The sequence below is a fragment of the Electrona antarctica genome (assembly GCF_951216825.1).
Source record: "Electrona antarctica genome assembly, chromosome: 22".
NCBI lineage: Eukaryota > Metazoa > Chordata > Actinopteri > Myctophiformes > Myctophidae > Electrona > Electrona antarctica.
In genome coordinates this window covers 6,950,920-6,969,294 of record NC_136805.1, presented here as the reverse complement: position 1 = coordinate 6,969,294, position 18,375 = coordinate 6,950,920, and the positions used below count along the sequence as shown (strand labels likewise).

The window sequence follows — 18,375 nt, the reverse complement described above, 5'->3', positions numbered from 1 at the left end:
TGTGATCTACCTGCACAGCCTTTGTGATCTACTGGTAGATCGCGAAATACCTTTTGGGCACCCCTGGTGTACAGACAGACCAACAGCTCGGACGAGCCACTCTGCCACTTGTGTCATTGGACCCTGATACAAAGTGGTCCACATCATCGGCACATTTCTCATAAAGCTAGTAAGAGCTATTCTCAACTTTTAAAAGCGCTTTGCCAGAAAAAGCGCTCCGACCAGCGCCTTCTAAAAGTGTGGCCTTTTGGTAATTTCTCATAGGGTGTAATGTTAAAAAGAGGTGACTATTCTTTCTTAACCCATTCTGTGTTTTAACTAAGCATTATGTTATACTTTAGCTATTGAAAAATAGCAGATATACAAGCTCATAGCGCGCCATGAGCTTGTAGGTCTGCCATTTTTGAAAAATCATGAAAATGCGGCACAAATATTTGAATATAAGCCAACTCCACACTGCCCCAACGGTCGGCTGTCGGCAGTCGCGAAATTGTCGGCAGGAGACTCCCGACGAGAAGCTCGCCGTCGCTTGCCGCCCATATCGCCTTCGACTCATCGGAACCCGTAGAACCGAACAGAAAGGCACCTAGTGTGAAGTAAATAGTGTGAACTGTGAACACAGCCTTACTGTGGTATTCACTTTGAAGTGCATGTAATAAGTCAAAATAATAGCATGGATTGATCTTTCCATTCGGTTTGATGGAAGGGGACCTTTGGAAATTCAGTTTCAGCTTCAGATGGTCATGAGTGCTCAGGGAAGAACCATTAAATGAGTAGTTCCACCAAAAAAAAGGACTCGTTTTCTATCAATTACACACCCCCACAAAGCCTTGATGGCCCCAGAGACTCAATCGACCTGCATTTGACCTTCAAATGACTGTCTTAGGAAAGCGGGGGGGAAAGAAATAACAAACTACAGGTATTTTCAGGAATTCTGTGTCTTGTTTAGAACTACAGGCCCTGTAAGACAACATCGTAACTTATATCAATATGTGTAATTTAACGTTAAAAAAATAGAACTACTGCATAAATGGAACAATGAATTGAATCACGTTTTTAATGTCAAAGTCGAAAAGCAGAAAGCCAACAATAGAAGGCCATTGTGGTGCATGGGTTTGTCCAATTACTGGATGGTGGCGTAAAGTTGATCTATCTGTGGCTGGAACAGTGCTTTCAGCTCATTCCTCTTGGCCTTGAGCGTAGGAGTTAGAAGACCATTCTCAATGGTCCACAGTTCTGGATGGAGATACAAAGCCTTCACCTGTAGGTGAGAGAGAGGAAAACCATGTGGTAACATTGGAAACAAATAAGTTGACATTGTATTGTTTGCGGAATGTGGGAAGGTCAAATGTTTCCCCCCCAGTAATGGGCCGTCCACAACAAGCACAATATACATTATAAATACAGTTAAAAAAAAAAAAAAAGTCCACACCACAGTGTGGATGGATGCTCATTGCTCACATAATCATAGTTTGTCATCAGCTTGGAGTGGATGATAATTAATAAATTACACTGTACACAGTTACAATCATACAAGCCTTTGATACCAATACTTTTGTACTTTTACAAGTACATTTTGAATTCCAGACTTGGAAGTATTGATGCTTTCTTCCACCCTAGGGTTAGTAATACAGGTTCTGTGCAAATACTAATAACTAAGGGGACCGCAGTCAATTATTAACTACTACTATAATTAATTACTATTAACTACAACTGTGGTATTGTTTTATTTTATTGCTTCTGTGTACTGCAGTAACGATTTAAGCAATAAGCCACGAGAGGTCTCAGGTTACCGGGTATTTTACAATGGCTGGGGGCGTAGGCAGACCCGACGCGGAGCGGAGGGTCTTCTACCCCCCAGCCATTGTAAAATACCCGGTAAGCTGGGGCCTCGAGTGGCTTATTGCTTTTCTAAAACGGTTACAAACATATAGCAATATTAACCTAAATACAACTATTAAATTCACAAAAGTAGCTACGCTTTGCACCACCAGAGCGAGCCACATCACTTCCTTGTTTTGCTCGGCAAGTAGCCTATGTGACGGGAGAATAGCGCTTGATGTCTTTACGGGGCTGCCTGGAGCCACACATTCACAGTCATATGAGCCGGGCGGCGCTTAGACGCCCGCACGGCATGGGTTTGTAAGGTAATCAAGCGCTCCCCTTCCCCAGTACAGCTACAGAGATGCGGAATCAGGTGCGAATGATATAGTGATTGAAGGTGTGGGTTATCGGTGAAATTTACACCGGTCACGTGACGGTAACCAGCCAATCAGAATCAAGTATTGGGACTAACCGTTTTAGAATTGTTGTTTTATTCCACCAAGTGCCTCGAAGCTAGTGTACTGAATTTTATATATTCCATTGTAAAGAACTTTGTAACTCTGTTTTGAAAAGCGCTTTATAAAGTTTATTTTGTATTACTTGAGATCGTCTTGTAGATCGGCTATGTACAGTGAGGCTTTAGCCCACCAGCAGGAGGAGACATTTCTTTAGTTTATTTTGTTCCTTTAATTTTCTGGTAACTATCCTGTGTAATTCTGCAAAGATTCTGCAATTTTCCTTTGCATCTGGTAGAGCATGTGCCCGTTAATAGTTAATAGTATAATTTGACCTATGTATACAATAGTCAATTAGTTTGCAACTGGTGACCTGCTCAAATGACTTGAGTCCTGCTTCTCTGCCCAGTTTGGTCATGTCAGAGAGAATAGCCTTCTTCATGTCCTGCAAGAGAAAGATGATTTGGTGATCACAGCAAAATATAATCACAGAGTTAACATTCTAAAAATACAAATTATAGGGTGGACTTCACCAACCAACTGTCCCACTAGTGCATTGATGTCCATTTGGCATTTACATTATAATTAAGCAGTATTCACATTAAACTACCGGGAGGTATTTTACAGACATATTTTTTCAGTTTGGAAGGAAGCCGAGGTAATGAACAAATGCTTAGCACAAAGCATCTACTGTATGATGATGATGATACAGCACATCTGACAGAGTCCTTACCTTGTTTGTGCACAGTTCCTCCAGTGAGCCATTCAAGCCTAGCTTCTGAGCAAAGCTTGGAAGGACCTCAGCATCTGGCACCACAATCGCTACCAGGCTAGACTATAGAGACACACAGAGGGGTCAGAGAGAGACGAAAGAGGGATCACGCAGAGCTGTGAGGGATGTAGGGGGGAAACCCATACCTCTGCTTTTGATAACTCCCCCCCACCCCCACCCCCCTCAGACTGAATTAAACGCATGCCTTTCCTTTTTGAAAAATGTAGTCGGAAACGTTTCATAATTGTTTTGATAATATCTCGATTTAACAATTTGATAAAAATTAGGCCATCTTAACCACGGCATCCCTGTTTTGGGCAAATATTAAAAAATAGTGAAAATGACAGATCTACAGGTTCACAACTGCTATGCGATGCATTGTGAGCTCACAGATTGGCTGCTGCCATTACTGCCACTATGTGTCATAAAAGCAGTATCTACTATCTAACAATGCTCACCCTGGGTACACATTATTAAAGAACTAGATGTACCTGTAGACTGTCTCCATGCACAAACATCTGGGATATGGGTTCGCTGCGTATATAGACGTTTTCAATCTTCTCTGGTGCTATGTACTCCCCCTGGGCCAGCTTGAAAATATTCTTCTTTCGGTCAATAATCTTCAGCACTCCACTCTGATATGGATGGAGCACAAAAGTTTGATAATTAATACAAATCCAAACTTTGCAGTTTTAAGTGGAACATCTGTAGGCAGTCCGTTTGTTTTGCAATATGGATACATTTAGGACACATGCATGACAGAGTAAAGGTGGCCTTACACTAGCCGATAATCGGGCATGTTTTGACGCTCGGGGGGTGCCCGACTCAATCGATCTGCTCGGGGCCGCTCAAAGCGCGATCGGGATCGGCCCGATCAACATCAAGAATGTTTGATATTTGCTCTGCCCCGCTCCGATTATCCTGTAGTGTGTGGTGCTATCAGATTTCAGATTGAAAAAAATCGGCTAGTGTAAGGCCACCTTTAGAAATCACATTGCTATTAAAAGTGGGTAACACTTGCAGATAAGGTTCATGAAATAATGATTAACTCATGATTAACTAATACATTAGTCATTAGTTCATGAACCTTATCTGCAAGTGTTACCTAAAAGTGTTATCCATTATGCACCACTCAAAATGGACACTTGTGTGAGTAGACTTTTATACTCAATAAAATGTACACTCAGGATGTGTACTGCAGGTTACTGTAGGCTAGGTGTCTTTTGGTCTTACCGGTAGCCATTTGCCAATGTCCCCAGTGTGAAGCCAACCATCTTTATCCAGGGCCTCTGCAGTCTTCTCCGGGTCTTTCAGGTACCCCTTGAACACATTATTGCCCTTGATACACACCTAGCAGAGACCGTGAAAAAGCAAAAATATGATCAAATAAAAATAATGTTAACATCTGGCATCTAACTAAGTATGCCCGATACGATACCAACACCTGATACCAACTAGTTCCTCCCTCCCTGTTTGAGTGTCCTAATTAATGAAATCACCTGGTGTTGTGATGGGTTGGTAAGACAACCTCAGCATTCAATTACAGTATGTGTTGTGCCTGTGACGCAAGGTTATTATAATGTAGTTAATTAATTAAAAGACGTAATGAGTTTCCCCAGGGATAATAGGGATTAATAAGGCGAGAAGCGCTCAGTCACCCGTGAGGGACAAGGGACTAAAGCAGCTGCTCCTTTGCGCAGAAGGAGCCAGTTGAGGTGGTTTGGGCTTCTAGTAAGGATTCTTTGTGGTCACCTCCCAGGCACATCCAGCTGGGAGGAAATCACAGAGCAGAAATCACAGGCCAGTTGGAGTGATCTCCACACTGGCCTGGGGATGGATGCCTCCAGATCCATGCTATTGCACTGACAATGACATGTCATAATATCCATTCCATACACTGTATATGGGCATATTCATGTGCTCGCCACAGATACATTGAATCATTGAGAGAAATGGAGTAAAGATTAAGTCTGATGTCATTTACAAAGGACATTTTCGAAAGGAAGAAGCACGCACAACTGCAGCTATCTCAGCTCTTGGAAACACTTTAGAAGGAGAATACCAGCACTCACAGAGTAGTCCTTTAAGGCACTTAATCGTTTCATCTTTACAAGGGAAGGTATGCTGCAAGAAGCAACACAACGTTGTGGTGCTGCTTGCAGCATACCTTCCCACCTTACAAAGGACGCAATATAATCTGTGGGATAATGCACAATTCAGCTTGTTGACTGTCAGTTGCTATTGAACTTACCTCTCCTTCACCATTGGAGGCAAAGTAGTTCATCTCCTCAACATCCACTAACTTCACCACATTGCATGGCACTGGAATCCCAACATGGCCTATGGAAATCAAATCAGAGCAAAATGTTTTGCTCGGCAAACACGTGATGAACACACGTGTTCCCACATGCAAGGTATGCATGTGGGAACTATCTAGGTCTCCATATACGATAGATTTAAAGTCTTACACCATCCGTTATTGCAGTTGCAATGCTGTTCCACTGTACCGTACAGTACTGTAAACATTTTACATTTTACAAAGCTCACAACGTGTCGATGTAGATCGGCTGTTTTCACGGTTTTTAAATGTTTTTAAAAACTCGGGGAAAAATGCCTAAAAAGATAATGGGGTAAGGCGGCGCACAAGATAGGGCCCGTGTTTCCTGTGGTGAACTATAAATACATACCAGAGGTGGCATCTCCAGGCATAGTGCAGGTACAGCCGGCAGTGCACTCTGTTTGGCCATATGCCTCGAAAATCTAATGGAACCAATCAAACCAAGAGTTGACCTCAGGTGACTAACTGGGTTGTCATGTCAACATAAATAATAATAATAATAATAATAATAAAGCTTTATTTATATAGCACCTTTTAAGAACAAGTCACAAAGTGCTTAACAGAAATATATAGAGAAAAACATGGATCAAAAAGGCATAGAATACAATAGAAGAGATTTGTCGATAGAATATAATAGAAGATAACAATACAAAATAAAAGAATCACATGGGTGATGGGCTAACATGAACCAATCAATACTTCAGTATATCGGTAAGCGGACCGTGTAGCTGCGTGACTGTGTGTAGGAGTGCTGCAGCATGCTTTATATTATAATACAATGAGTTCATAAAGTTCATGGTCAACCACATTTGGTGCCAATGGAGAGAATGCAACTTTCTTGCCTTTCAATCAAGTCAAACTTTATTTGTATAGCATGAGGTCGAACCAAAGTGCTTGACCTTACAGAGCATAATAACATAAACAGAGGCAAACAGAAAGAAGGGGATATTTCATAATAGTGTGACAACTAGTAAAATCTAGGACACCGAATGAAGAATGGCATCAATAAGAAGAAAACGAGAAAACGGCCAGTTATGTATGAGGTAGTTACAAGATCGTGACAAATGTGCTACAATAGTAAAGATTTACTTTAAGTATTATAGTTTATTGATATGCCATTCAAAGCAAAGTAGGAATATAGAAGTTTGCAGAATAAGTTTGCAGATACTGTAGCTTTACCTGACAACCCAGAGAAGCCCTGAGGAAGTCGAGAACGGCTGGAGAGATGGGTGCTGCTCCCGTTACCATCACCCGCACGCGACCCCCTAGAGACTCCTTCAACCAAGACACGTTCAAGGAAAGCAAGAATTTAGAGAGCCACTTTCCCCCATGACATACACACATACAGTATGGTGTCTTTTTGAGTGGTGCAACCACTCCAAGGAACAGCAATGTCCGTGACGTTCAACTATGTGTGTGTGACGTTAATGAGCACCAGTACCAATGAGTACCAAAAGTGGCGCTGTTGTGCCAGAAACGGAGAGAGAGAGAGATAGTGCTGCACTGTTGCCTGAGCTAATATGAGAGAGAGAGAGAGAGAGAGAGAGAGAGAGAGAGAGAGAGAGAGAGAGAGAGAGAGAGAGAGAGAGAGAGAGAGAGAGAGAGAGAGAGAGAGAGAGAGTGTGGGGGGGCGGGAGAGAGTGTGGGGGGGCGGGGGGGAGTGGGGGGGATTTGCACCACTCAGTTCACACGGATGTGAGTTTTTGGTTATTTGTACACAGCCTTTATTGGATGGCTACAGCGGAGAGAGAAAGGGAGTAATATGCAGCAAATGGTTACTGCATGTTACTTAGAGCCCATGTGGTACGCAACCCAAAGGGTTTGGACATTATGCTTGTGAGACACATGCGCATACCTGGACTTTGTGGAAGATGAGCGAGTCCCATATGCTGTTTTGCCTGATGACACCTTCCCTTACTTCTGCAAGTTTCCTCTCCACGGCAAAGTTCAACAGCCATTTCTTAAAACGTGTGTTGGCTCCACTATGAACCTATAGAGACACAATTCTATGTTCACATATATTTATGCTCCATCGTAAAACAATGTCACACGCCGAGATTACAAGCGCTCAATGTCCTGCATCTGTGACGTGTTGTGAGCTTGGAAATCAGCTATTTTCTGCATGCGACACAGTTGTATGACAGAGTATCAATCAGGCTTTAGGTAGAGTCTGGATATGGTCTGGAATGGTCTAGTCTAGCAGACAGTGTGTTCCTGGGACTGACTTTGTCATAGACACGGTTGAGAAGTCGAGGCACCACAGGGAAAATAGTGGGCTGTAGGGCTTTCATGTCATCTGGCAAAAGTCTGATGTCCCCCTGGAAGAAGCCCACTCTGGCCCCAGAACCATACATCACTGCCTGAAAGAGCACAGAAAAGTTTCCTTATTTATAAAATGTATATTCTTTAAAAGAGATCTTCATTCAAGAGAATTGCAACGTAGAATGTCACTGAACTGTAGAAGAAATCACTCCATTAAGAAATATATATTATAAACAAATTGATATTGAACAAACCCATACAGAGTTGAATTAAGGGCATGGTCAGACACGTGTCAGAAGTGCCAAAAGCATCTGCTTCCCTGTTCCATATTGTACCTAAGGGCGGCAGTGGCTCAGGGGTAGAGTGACCGGATGGGAACCACAAAGTTCCCAGTTCAATCCCGGGCTCCCCCAGAGTTAGTGTGGAAGTGTCCTTGAGCAAGACTCTAAACCCCCAATTGCTCCCGATGTGCAGGTTGGTGCCTTGCATGGTTTCCTCCGGCATCGTTGTGTGAATGGGTGAATGAATGTAATGCACACTCTATAAAGCGCCTTTGCTATATAAATGCACCATTTACCTGTACAACCCTCTCAAACATGTGTGCCAAAGGCAGGAATGAAATGCTGACATCTTGGGAATTTGGTGCAACAGCTATCTGTGAGAAACAAGAGGCCCTCGTTAGTATCAGGTCTGATTACAAATGTACTGATATCACGAGTGCTGTGATTATCCATAACCAACTTAAACCTTTGCGCTCATAGTCAAATATGTAAAAACATCGCGTTGCGATTTTGTACTTTGGCTATTTTGGCTAAATCAGGAGGGGGTTTTAGTACAGAGCCCTGGAGGACTCCAGTCATATCAATATATTTGATATGACTGTTTAAGTGGTTAAAACGCTGTTACGAATGATGAATGCCGTCTACATACTGTACCTCAAAGCTTTTGATCATGCCAGCAGCATCAGAGACCACATTCTCATGGGTCAGCATAGCTCCTTTAGGGTTTCCTGGGGAAGCACATATTGGCAGAGTTAGGAACAAGTAAGGGGTGCACGTCTCTATACCGTCAGGTTGAGTGCGCTACGAGCTTGTAGATCTGCCATTTTTGAAGAAAAATAATACCAATTATGAAAAGTTGTGCAAATCTTTGAATATATATTTTTAAAGCAAATGTTTTTTACTCAAATCCATGCTTCTGGGGGTCCCTGAAACAAACATATTTTGAGATGCATATGATTTTGCGTGGTCCTGACATGAAAAAGTTTGAGAACCTGCACTGATATTTTTCAGAAAACTGTTTTGGATTTAGAAATTTGTAGAATCGGCCTCAGGTCTTAATGGGTTCTGTATGCATATAGGATTGATGTGTGGTACGCAATTTACACACAGCCCGATTGTAGTGTGTGTGTGTGTGTGTGTGTGTGTGTGTGTGTAATAAAACAAAATCAAGAGAATGGAGTAAATGATCACCTGTAGTGCCACTGGTGAAGCATATGATACTGAGGTCCTCTGGCTTTGGCGGCTGAGAGGAGAACATAGAATGAACACATTAATATCACCATGTGATCATCTGTTCATGCATCTGATACTGTAAATGCAGTAGAGACATGCACTTTGTATTTGTAATACTTACAACTGGCTTTTGGAGATTGTTTTTCCCCAGTGTCTGAAAAACAACGTTAGCGTTAGCAACAGGCGCGGATTTACTGTAGGCAAAGTAAGGCATTTGCCTCACTTGTTTACGTTTTTGGCTCCCCTCAGTCGAGCGGCTTTTTGTGTATTATTTGCTATGCATTTTGCCCTATAGAGAGTATGCACATGCATGATTTTCCCATCAGGACACGCCCCCCTCATCTAGACTGAGTGGCAAAACATTGAGCAGCATGGAGTGTTGGAGTTTGGAAGCACTCATTGGAAATCACTCAACCGTCCTGCGTACCACCCGTTTCTAAATGTCACATAATGCAGGAGGCAGCAAAACGTGTTATTGAAAACAAGCACTTCCAAACTCTGACACTTAGAAAAATAATCAAATACAAGGCATTTCTTGACAGAAAGTAGCTCATAACGTTTCTATGGTGGATTTTTATGAAACAAAAACTTTGCAGATAGAAAGAGGATAATTCAAGCTTTTCGTACTGCTGCAATGTTGGTGAGTTTAACATTGTTTAATGCAATCAGACAGGACTTTTCTGTTTGGATGAATGGGCTGTCAAGGCCAGAAAGTAGTTTTTTTCCACTCAGTGGGCGTTCCCGCATAACTTCCAGGTACGATGATGTCACGCGCATACCCTCTATTCAAGGCTGACCGTATCAGACAGAAGAAGAAGGCAGGCTGCCTGGTCTGCCTACCTCGTATTGGTGTTGCCTTACTTAAAGAGTTCCTGGCTCCAGCCCTGGTTAGCAACCACCACACACACACACAAGTACTTTTCACCAGGGTTTGTTTTGCCTTTTTCCCTATCCCTCTTCGGTCATTCATTTTTATCACTACTGGGGTATGTTTCTGGTCAGACTAAATGCACAAGTTTCACTTTGGGAAATGTAGACCGATATGTTTGATAATATCACAATTTAACAATTTTATTACATAATTTATTTTAATCACATGAACCCTGGCATCCCTATTTTGGGCATAATTTTTAAATGTGTCAAAACGTAATATACTTTCATCAAATAAACAAATAAACAAAAAGAAGGCTCACAACGTGGCATATTATGAGGTGTTGTGAGTAGTCAGCTATTTCCGTTGTTTGTCATACGAACATACCCCCCCCATTAAATGGAACCCGGCCTTTAAGTTCATTGGGTCCATTTTCCTCACCTCTACAGCCGCCCAGGACAGGATATCCAGGCCACACTTGGCTCCTCGATCAACCAGCTCAGGGTCAAAGGAATCCATGATGACGATGGTCTTGAGTACAGGTGTCTGCCCGGTCTCTCGGTTCTGAAGCAACATCTCAGCCTTGTTTTGTTTGTCACACAGCACAGTGGAGATCTCCGCTGTAGGTGCACGCACAGACACAACATTATACATGCGACAGTGATTGTGGAATAGCTTTTTCTTTTTTGTGATTAGTATTTTATTGGATTTTCTTTTTCAGACACAAACACAACACCCACAATACCAGTAACAACAATACAGAACAAACAAACGAAGAAAAATAAAATAAAAAAAGGTTTGACACATTACAAAAAAAGAAAAGAAAAAGAAAAAAGAAAAACACAACTAGGAGGGAAGGGAGGGGAAGGAGGCTGTGTTCTTCTCGATAGAGACATATGTGAGCAGGCGAAGATCTACTGTAGGGGGGGGGGGGGGGGGGGGGGGGGCAGCCAGTAGTCTGTCATTACGTAGTGCTATCATACAGAAGGAATGTGTCCCACTTCTGGTGGAACTGATCTATCCTATTTTTCATAGAGAATGATACTCTTTCATATGACGCTGTACTGTTTAGTAAGTTATTGGAAGGAATTGCTTTTTCCATCAATTCTGCACCGTGCATAATAGTTGAAACCATTCCACAACTTTTTAACTATATTGTTTAAATGTCTGTGTGCTTTAACGTGGCTTTGAATGTGTGTAGTGTGAACAGAGAACCCAATGTTTTCATTGCTAACCTGAGGCGTTATGGTCATGAGATCAAGCTAATGTTGATTACGTTTCAGTCAGTTTATTGAATAAAAAATACATTTAGTTTTGTTCGACTAAATATAAAGTGTTAGCCGACTAAATCTACAGTTGATTTTGTCGACAAAAATGTATTTTTGCAGGCCTTTGTGGCGTAAGGATTTTACGTGACCATACATGTAGATCTGCTCATTTCAGAGCGCAACACAGGAGCCCATGCAACCTAACCTTTCTTTTAGTTCTACTGCATTTCTTCTCCACTATTCCCTCCCTCATGTTTTAGTCTAGTTTTTATTTGTTGACGAAATTGTCAATATATTTAGTCTTAGTTTTAGTAATAGCTTAGTTTTTATTTAGTTTTCGTCCGTGAATAAAGGTAGTCGACGAACATGTTTCGTCATAGTTTGTCAGCAAAATCTAAACTGATAGTATAATTGTTGTCTTGTGAAAGCAGACCAGCAATGAGCAAAAGTGAAGGTGAAATGTGAGAAGAGGATTAGTACAAGTGAAAGAAAGCAGAGCTCAACATACATCCCTGTCTAACTCCAGGGATTATTAGATTTAAACCAAGCCATGTATTTAACACCATTAATGAGGCGAAAATAGTGGAAGAATAGAGAGACTCCAATTACCTCGGTCAATAATGAACACAAGAGCCTCAGGACCCAGAGTGTCGTACAGGGGAACGGCAACCATGGAGTAGGTGTAACAGGCCAATTCACCAATAATCCACTGGGAATGAAAACGTAATGTCAGTGATCGTTTGACCCCGTGCGAAAGGGCTTATTTTATCCACATCAAATGTTTCAGAACTTGACCATGAACTGATTGGTCCCGTTTACTTTTTTCCACCGTCTAAATCCCGCACCGAATTGCTGTCTGAGAGTGGAACGTCCATAATGAAGTATGTACGTCATCTCCAGAAGCACTGATGAATACCCTGGGCACCCCAACAAGCTGTGACACTGTCCCCCTCGCAAAAACCCCACTTGAACTTCAGGGGTCGCCAACTATTGCCAACAAGCTCACAATGCGTCACAATACGACGTGTTGTGAGCTTGTAGATCGACAATTTTTGGCGAAGAGATTTGGTGTCGACGAAAATCAGCGTTCCAAGTACAATTGTAACTCAGGTCTGTTTCAATAAGACTAGAGAGAAGTGGCTAACTTGTCAGCAGTGTCATCTTGTCCTAATACAGGTCATCTCTAGCCTGAGGCCCCCTGAGGCTCAACCCGTCCTTCCCATCGCGTTTCGCATCGCCCATTCTTCTTACCTCAGGTCTATTCTGGGCAAAGATGCCAATGAAGGTATCAGGGTCTGGCTTCAGGCCCCTGTGAAGAAGCCCTGATCCCAAATGCTCTGCCCTATCAGACACCTTCAGAAAGACAATAGTAGCATAAAGGTCATTTTGACAATACAACAGCAGCTCATTGCCATATTGAATTATATTATTTACCAATGGCACAAATGTGTTCATTTGATATTATACCTGTTTGTACTTCAACCACTGATATGGCTTCCCTGGGCTTCTGTAGCCTAAGCATGGCCCATTACCTACAGTACAAAGAAGGAATGGGAGTTATTAGAACAAAGATAATAGTGCCACCATCAAACATTCGGAGTGTTACACGGTATAGGCAAGTTTGAACAAACATGACTAACGATAACAATTCAAAGTTTCAGCTAACTTTAATGTTTTTAAAAGCCATTTGAGGTGATGCAGTACATGGGCAAAGCCTACACAAATCTTTAGGCTTAAAAAAAAAAGTTAAGTTAAAAACTTAACTTAAAAAAAACGCACACATACACACACTAAAAAAAAAAACTTAAAAAAAAACGTACTGTGTTCGCGCGTCTTACTTGTAATAGTAATAATCACCTGAAACCCTCAGACCCCTCTGGAAAACTTCATACATGGTCTTGGCATCCTCATAGTAATAGGCCAGCAGGTTGTTGTTTTCTTCCAGCACAGCACTCTTCCTGGCTCCATCCTACACAACATGGACATGTAATAATACTCTGAAAGTGTACATGTACATCTAGCATTTTCACTACAGGGCAGTGTGGCATGTTGGGTGACTTCCATCGCCCTTATTCTTCAACTCCACAACTTATACACTGTAAAATCTGCATCCTTAATTTAACAACTCTGTATTCCTAGAGTTATACATTCGTATACAGTAACTCATTTGTTATACATGGATGGATACATCTGAATATCTGATGGCATCTTTCACACAACAGCCCATGACACCACAAATTAGTATTATTATTATTAAAGTAGCATTGGTTAGTCATTTGCCATCGGGAAATTTTGGACCAATGACAAGGCTTGTAGGAAATCTTTGAATGCAGACCACAGCCCCTAGGTGTCAGAGATTTTATGGGGGGGGGGGCGTTTTAACCCATTGCTGGCTGTCTGAATACAAAAATAAATAAATGTCATTAAAAAGATTTCCATATATTAACCAGTAAGATGCCCTGAGGGCAAGAAGCGACTAGGGCGAGGTCATGCATACGCCTGGGTGATGGCAGACTGCTGGGCAGGCGCTGGTGATTTGGCATGGGGGGGTCAGATCAACATATGGAATGAATGAATGATGTACTGGCCATATATGGAGCGTGTCTTGAGTGTACAGGGTTTGATGAGGTCAGATCAACATATGTAATGTCAGAACAGGTCAGCTCCATATATGGAGATCTAAGGGTGGCAGCGGGGGAAGTGACTTGAGTGTACGGAGTTTGATGAGGTCTGGCCATATATGGAGCGTGTCTTGAGTGTACATTGGGTTTGATGAGGTCAGATCAACATATGGAATGTCAGAACAGGTCAGCTCCATATATGGAGATCTAAGGGTGGCAGCGGGGGCAGTGTCTTGAGTATACAGGGTTTGATGAGGGCCCAGGTAGGGCCGGGCCTTCATTTCCGGGTTTATGGAGCGTGTGATGTCACGAGGCGTGATGATCTAAGGGTCTCCATGTTGTCACGTGGTTTCACGAGGCATGACCATATATGGAGGTGTTATATGGCCATATTGACATTCCCATATATGGGCCCCTGTCGAAGTAGTCTACGTCGCGTCCCCATATATGCCCATATATGGAGATCCCTGATGATGTCACGTGATATCACAAGGCATGACCATATATGAGGGGTGCGACGGACCATCGGGAAATGCACATTTTCATAGTAAATGGTCGCAATCATTACATTATTTTTAAGATTACTCTGTGTAATAAATATCTCTATGCATTTGGGTTGCAGTCATTTTAGAACACAAAGCTTGGTCACCATAAAGTCACATCCAAGTTCAGCAACATCAGGTTAATCAGTAGCCCCATTTGGAACCTCACTTTTGTGGAGAGTTAGGTTCTAGTTCCAGTCTACAGGGCTAGTTAATCAGCCCTGTAGCCTTGCAAGTTGTTTGCAAAATACTTACTCTGTGTAATAAATATCTCTATGCATTTGGGTCATTTTAGAACACAAAGCTTGGTCACCATGCCAAAGATGGGAAAAATGTTACCTTGATGCCCCGGGTTTGACAGCTGAGGCTAGCAGGGGAAGGGATGGCTTTGGGTCTGGTGTTGAGGTAGACCAGGGTAGCAGCTGCTACAGCAAACAGTGTGACGATGGCTGACGTGGGCAGTGGGGAGAACAGTACCTGGAATAGCAACTCCATGCCGCACGGTCTACAGAGGGAAAGACCAATTTGGTGATGCATTCAGACTTTAAAAGGTATATTCAGTGATTTCACTTCATTCAAATATCACTTATTTTTTCTTATTTTTTGGATAAATCCTCCCTACTATAAAGTGTGCTGACCATATAAGGAGTTCCTCCCTGTCCCCAGTGAGCCCCTGGGGTCAGAAAACCCTAGTTTCTGATTGGGCTTTGGGTGGCAAAGCCTTCATCCAATCAGGATGAGAGGGGCCTTCCTCCAATCATGATAGAGTGGGGCGGGCCTTGGTGCATGTGCTGTTGGTCTGTTGTACTTCCCCCACTGTAGAGCGTGTGCATGTGCACATCTTGTTACCGGGGCGGACCGGGTTCTTTTCCAAATCACCCAAATCACTGAATGCTCCTTTAAGTTGTTTTTACATCACACGTTTCATGAAAACAGAGAAAGTCATGCCGATATTTCAGTAAAAATAAAAGCCCTATGGGCCTCATGGCTCAGCAAGTCTTACTTTTCTTCTGTCGATATTATTCTTCGGCCATCACTTGGTGAGGTCAAAGTCAGCTTTCATTGTGCAATAATCCTCTTTAAAGATGCAATGCAAGATAAGAGTACTCCACTGATGCCCAAGATAGAGTACTCCACTGATGCCCAAGATAGAGTACTCCACTGATGCCCGAGATACATTATAGTGCTCACAAACCTCTCCTTTGTTCAATGTACATCAAATCTCTTCGCTGAAAATATCTGTTCTACATGCAGATGACCTGTTTTCACCAAATGCGCACCCCAGAATAGGATTAACTAGTGTTCATGTGGTAAAGTCACATCCAAGTTCAGCAACATCAGGTTAATCAGTAGCCCCATTTGGAACCTCATACTTTTGTGGAGAGTTAGGTTCTAGTTCCAGTCTACAGGGCTAGTTAATCAGCCCTGTAGCCTTGCAAGTTGTTTGCAAAATACTTGTCATGAGAGAATAGTACTGCCTGTAGCAGACAACCCGCAGCACTCCAGGTTCAAACAAAAATCCTTATAGGTGCAAGGCTCGAGGATATAAGTAGAGATGAAGAATGCCAGCACTCATTGTATGTCCTTTTGCATGATTTTATTTACCTCTGACTGAGACTGACAAACGCTGAGGAAGGCCATACAGGCCGAAACGCGTCCGTTTGTCAGTCTCAGTCAGAGGTAAATAAAATCATGCAAAAGGACATACAATGAGTGCTGGCATTCTTCATCTCTAAAAATACTTGTCATCACTAGTCATGAATGATGGACAAAGGACATGCATTTTTGATTCAACAATGTATCAAGTGTGCATGTGAATGCCGAACCACCATAATAAAAGCTCAGAGTACTTCAAGGGCGTCAAGGGCATCAGCACAGGACAATATCCTACTACAGTAGATAACACATTGCCACATCATCAAAACACTTGAATCTAGAATCTTGAAGCACATTGACAGCCATCGAAACAGAAGTCTGATTGTATTAAACTACGTTAAACTCACCAACATTGCAGCTGTACAAAAAGCTTGAATTATCCTCTATCTGCATTCTGCAAAATGTAAAAATCCACCGTAAACATTTTATGAGCTACTTTCTGTGAAGAACCGGTTTTGAATTTGCACATATATGCAGGAGGTATTGAAAACGAGCGCTTCTAAACTCCAACACAAATAAATTTGTATGAAACCAACACTTTGCAGATAGAAAGAGGATAATTCCAAGCAACTCTAGATTCAACAACAAAAAAAGTAGGATTAGGAGCTAGTAGAATTAGTAATGATATGCTGAAGTGAACTGCTACTGTAGCTCTCATTGTCATCTCTGTTCCATCAGGTGGCTGAAGTTTAAACAAAACCTACCAGGGCAACACTACACTTGTTTACCTGCCAGTGGTGTGTCAGGGTCTCACAGTGGTCCTCTCCGATGTCCCCCAGCAGAGTGACACGAGTGTGTGTGTTTGCAGAGCAGATGGTCTTCCCCTGGTCTGCTGGCTGGTACAAGGAGAATGAGGAAGTCGTGTCAGGCAAGTCAACCTTTGAACTTTGGCCACTATCATTTCCACTGATAACATGACCACCAGAGCCACAGACAAGACAGAACTGTTAAAACTATTAAAACATGTATTGTGCAATTGATTTACCCTGAATTTCCACATCAACCAAATGATTGCTGCCCACGATGACACTGTAAACAATGAGTGTGTGGAATATGAGTGAACATTTTCAACATTTATGCAATTTCCTTTCATTCATTTATAAATACATGCGAAAATCTATTTCAACAACAAAGTGTTCCGCTATATGAGCATGGGGCTACATTATCGGGATATTTTCAGAGGTCGGGCAGGATGTTAGGATGTTTGATTTCATTACTGGTTGAAAGGGTGAGCCTCTCTCTCCTTTCCACCGTGTTCACAGTCTAAACATTATATCCAGCTGCAGCATAATGAAGAAATGTCTTCACACATTGCATTTGTAAAATGTCAAATTGAGGACCTGCACTAACAGCAAATGTTTTCATCTTACCCTACCAGGTTGGAGTCATGTAAATTGGTCTAAATAGTCTTGTTAGTAAGGTCATTTTTATTTCTTCCGGGTTATCGGCATGCAAGGTGTGGTAGATTGCAGCAGGCCTGTTTGTAAGCAGATGCTAAGGCAGCATGATGGGATTTAACTGAGCCAGTAATTTCACTATAAATAAAAAAAAAACAGATTATGCAAGTTCAGAGTTTCCAAATCGTATCATGGAAGTTGCACGTTTGTGTACTTCAAGGTGTCAAATCTGCGCTCCTTTAAGTCACACACTGACTGCAATAATGAAAAACTCAAAATGGAGTCGTATGGTTCCTCGGCTGAAGCCCTGCTTCAGTTAGATAGCAAGCTGAACGAATGAGGTGTGTGAAATACCATGGAAAGATTACCTGGTGTGATTATTATTATACATGCAGTAGGTTGTTAGTGGACAGGATGATAGGAGGTCCCCAGGGGAAAAGCCAGAGCAGCTTAGCACAGCATCACCTTCTAATGTCTCATCTGCACACCTGTGATCGTTATCACCTTCAACTGAACCCAGGTGGGACTCCACACAGCAGAAAGGCATCATCTGATTTGTGCAAACTACTGCCAGTATGTAAACTCACACTGATGTATTGAACACGCATACAAACAAATGTTTTTTTCCCCTGTTTATTTGTGATATGTAAAACATTATTTAAAAAAAGATATTTGTGGAAATCTGAAAAGTAATTATCATTACTTGAAGAACCCCACATTGAAAATATAATGTGTACGAGCCCTAAGCAAAATTGTGTGTGTGTGTGTGTGTGTGTGTGTGTGTGTGTGTGTGTGTGTGTGTGTGTGTGTGTGTGTGTGTGTGTGTGTGTGTGTGTGTGTGTGTGTGTGTGTGTG

General features: G+C 42.1%; 1 protein-coding gene across 2 annotated transcripts; it reads right to left on the bottom strand.

The window, feature by feature from the left end:
* Positions 1-1,027: 1,027 nt before the first annotated feature.
* acsl5 (acyl-CoA synthetase long chain family member 5) lies at positions 1,028-18,047 on the bottom strand. 2 transcript variants are annotated; one of them, XM_079492559.1, is made up of 23 exons: positions 17,889-18,027; positions 17,109-17,152; positions 16,852-16,959; positions 14,807-14,972; positions 13,162-13,273; positions 12,772-12,836; positions 12,556-12,657; positions 11,914-12,013; positions 10,478-10,656; positions 9,287-9,319; positions 9,124-9,175; positions 8,587-8,660; positions 8,229-8,306; positions 7,615-7,749; positions 7,245-7,379; positions 6,569-6,664; positions 5,739-5,811; positions 5,303-5,391; positions 4,285-4,401; positions 3,543-3,686; positions 3,013-3,114; positions 2,653-2,724; positions 1,028-1,261 (listed from the first exon to the last, which is right to left on the bottom strand). In XM_079492559.1, exons 4-23 carry the CDS (start codon positions 14,960-14,962, stop codon positions 1,124-1,126), a joined length of 2,052 nt encoding a protein of 683 aa, XP_079348685.1. In that variant the 5' UTR covers positions 14,963-14,972; positions 16,852-16,959; positions 17,109-17,152; positions 17,889-18,027; the 3' UTR covers positions 1,028-1,123. The 2 variants fall into 2 exon arrangements, with proteins under 2 accessions (XP_079348685.1, XP_079348684.1); XM_079492558.1 differs by lacking the exon at positions 17,109-17,152 and having other exon boundaries at positions 17,889-18,047.
* Between the last annotated feature and the right edge of the window lie 328 nt (positions 18,048-18,375).

What these genes read in the sequence shown, in the direction of transcription:
- acsl5 (XM_079492558.1), bottom strand. Translation starts at nt 14,962, where the DNA reads ATGGAGTTGCTATTCCAGGTACTGTTCTCCCCACTGCCCACGTCAGCC. An exon ending in TCAACCGTGTCTATGACAAA is followed by an intron (nt 7,380 to 7,614) that starts GTCAGTCCCAGG and finishes GTGTCTCTATAG; the next exon opens with GTTCATAGTGGAGCCAACAC. An exon ending in CCTCCAATGGTGAAGGAGAG is followed by an intron (nt 4,402 to 5,302) that starts GTAAGTTCAATA and finishes GGTCTCTGCTAG; the next exon opens with GTGTGTATCAAGGGCAATAA.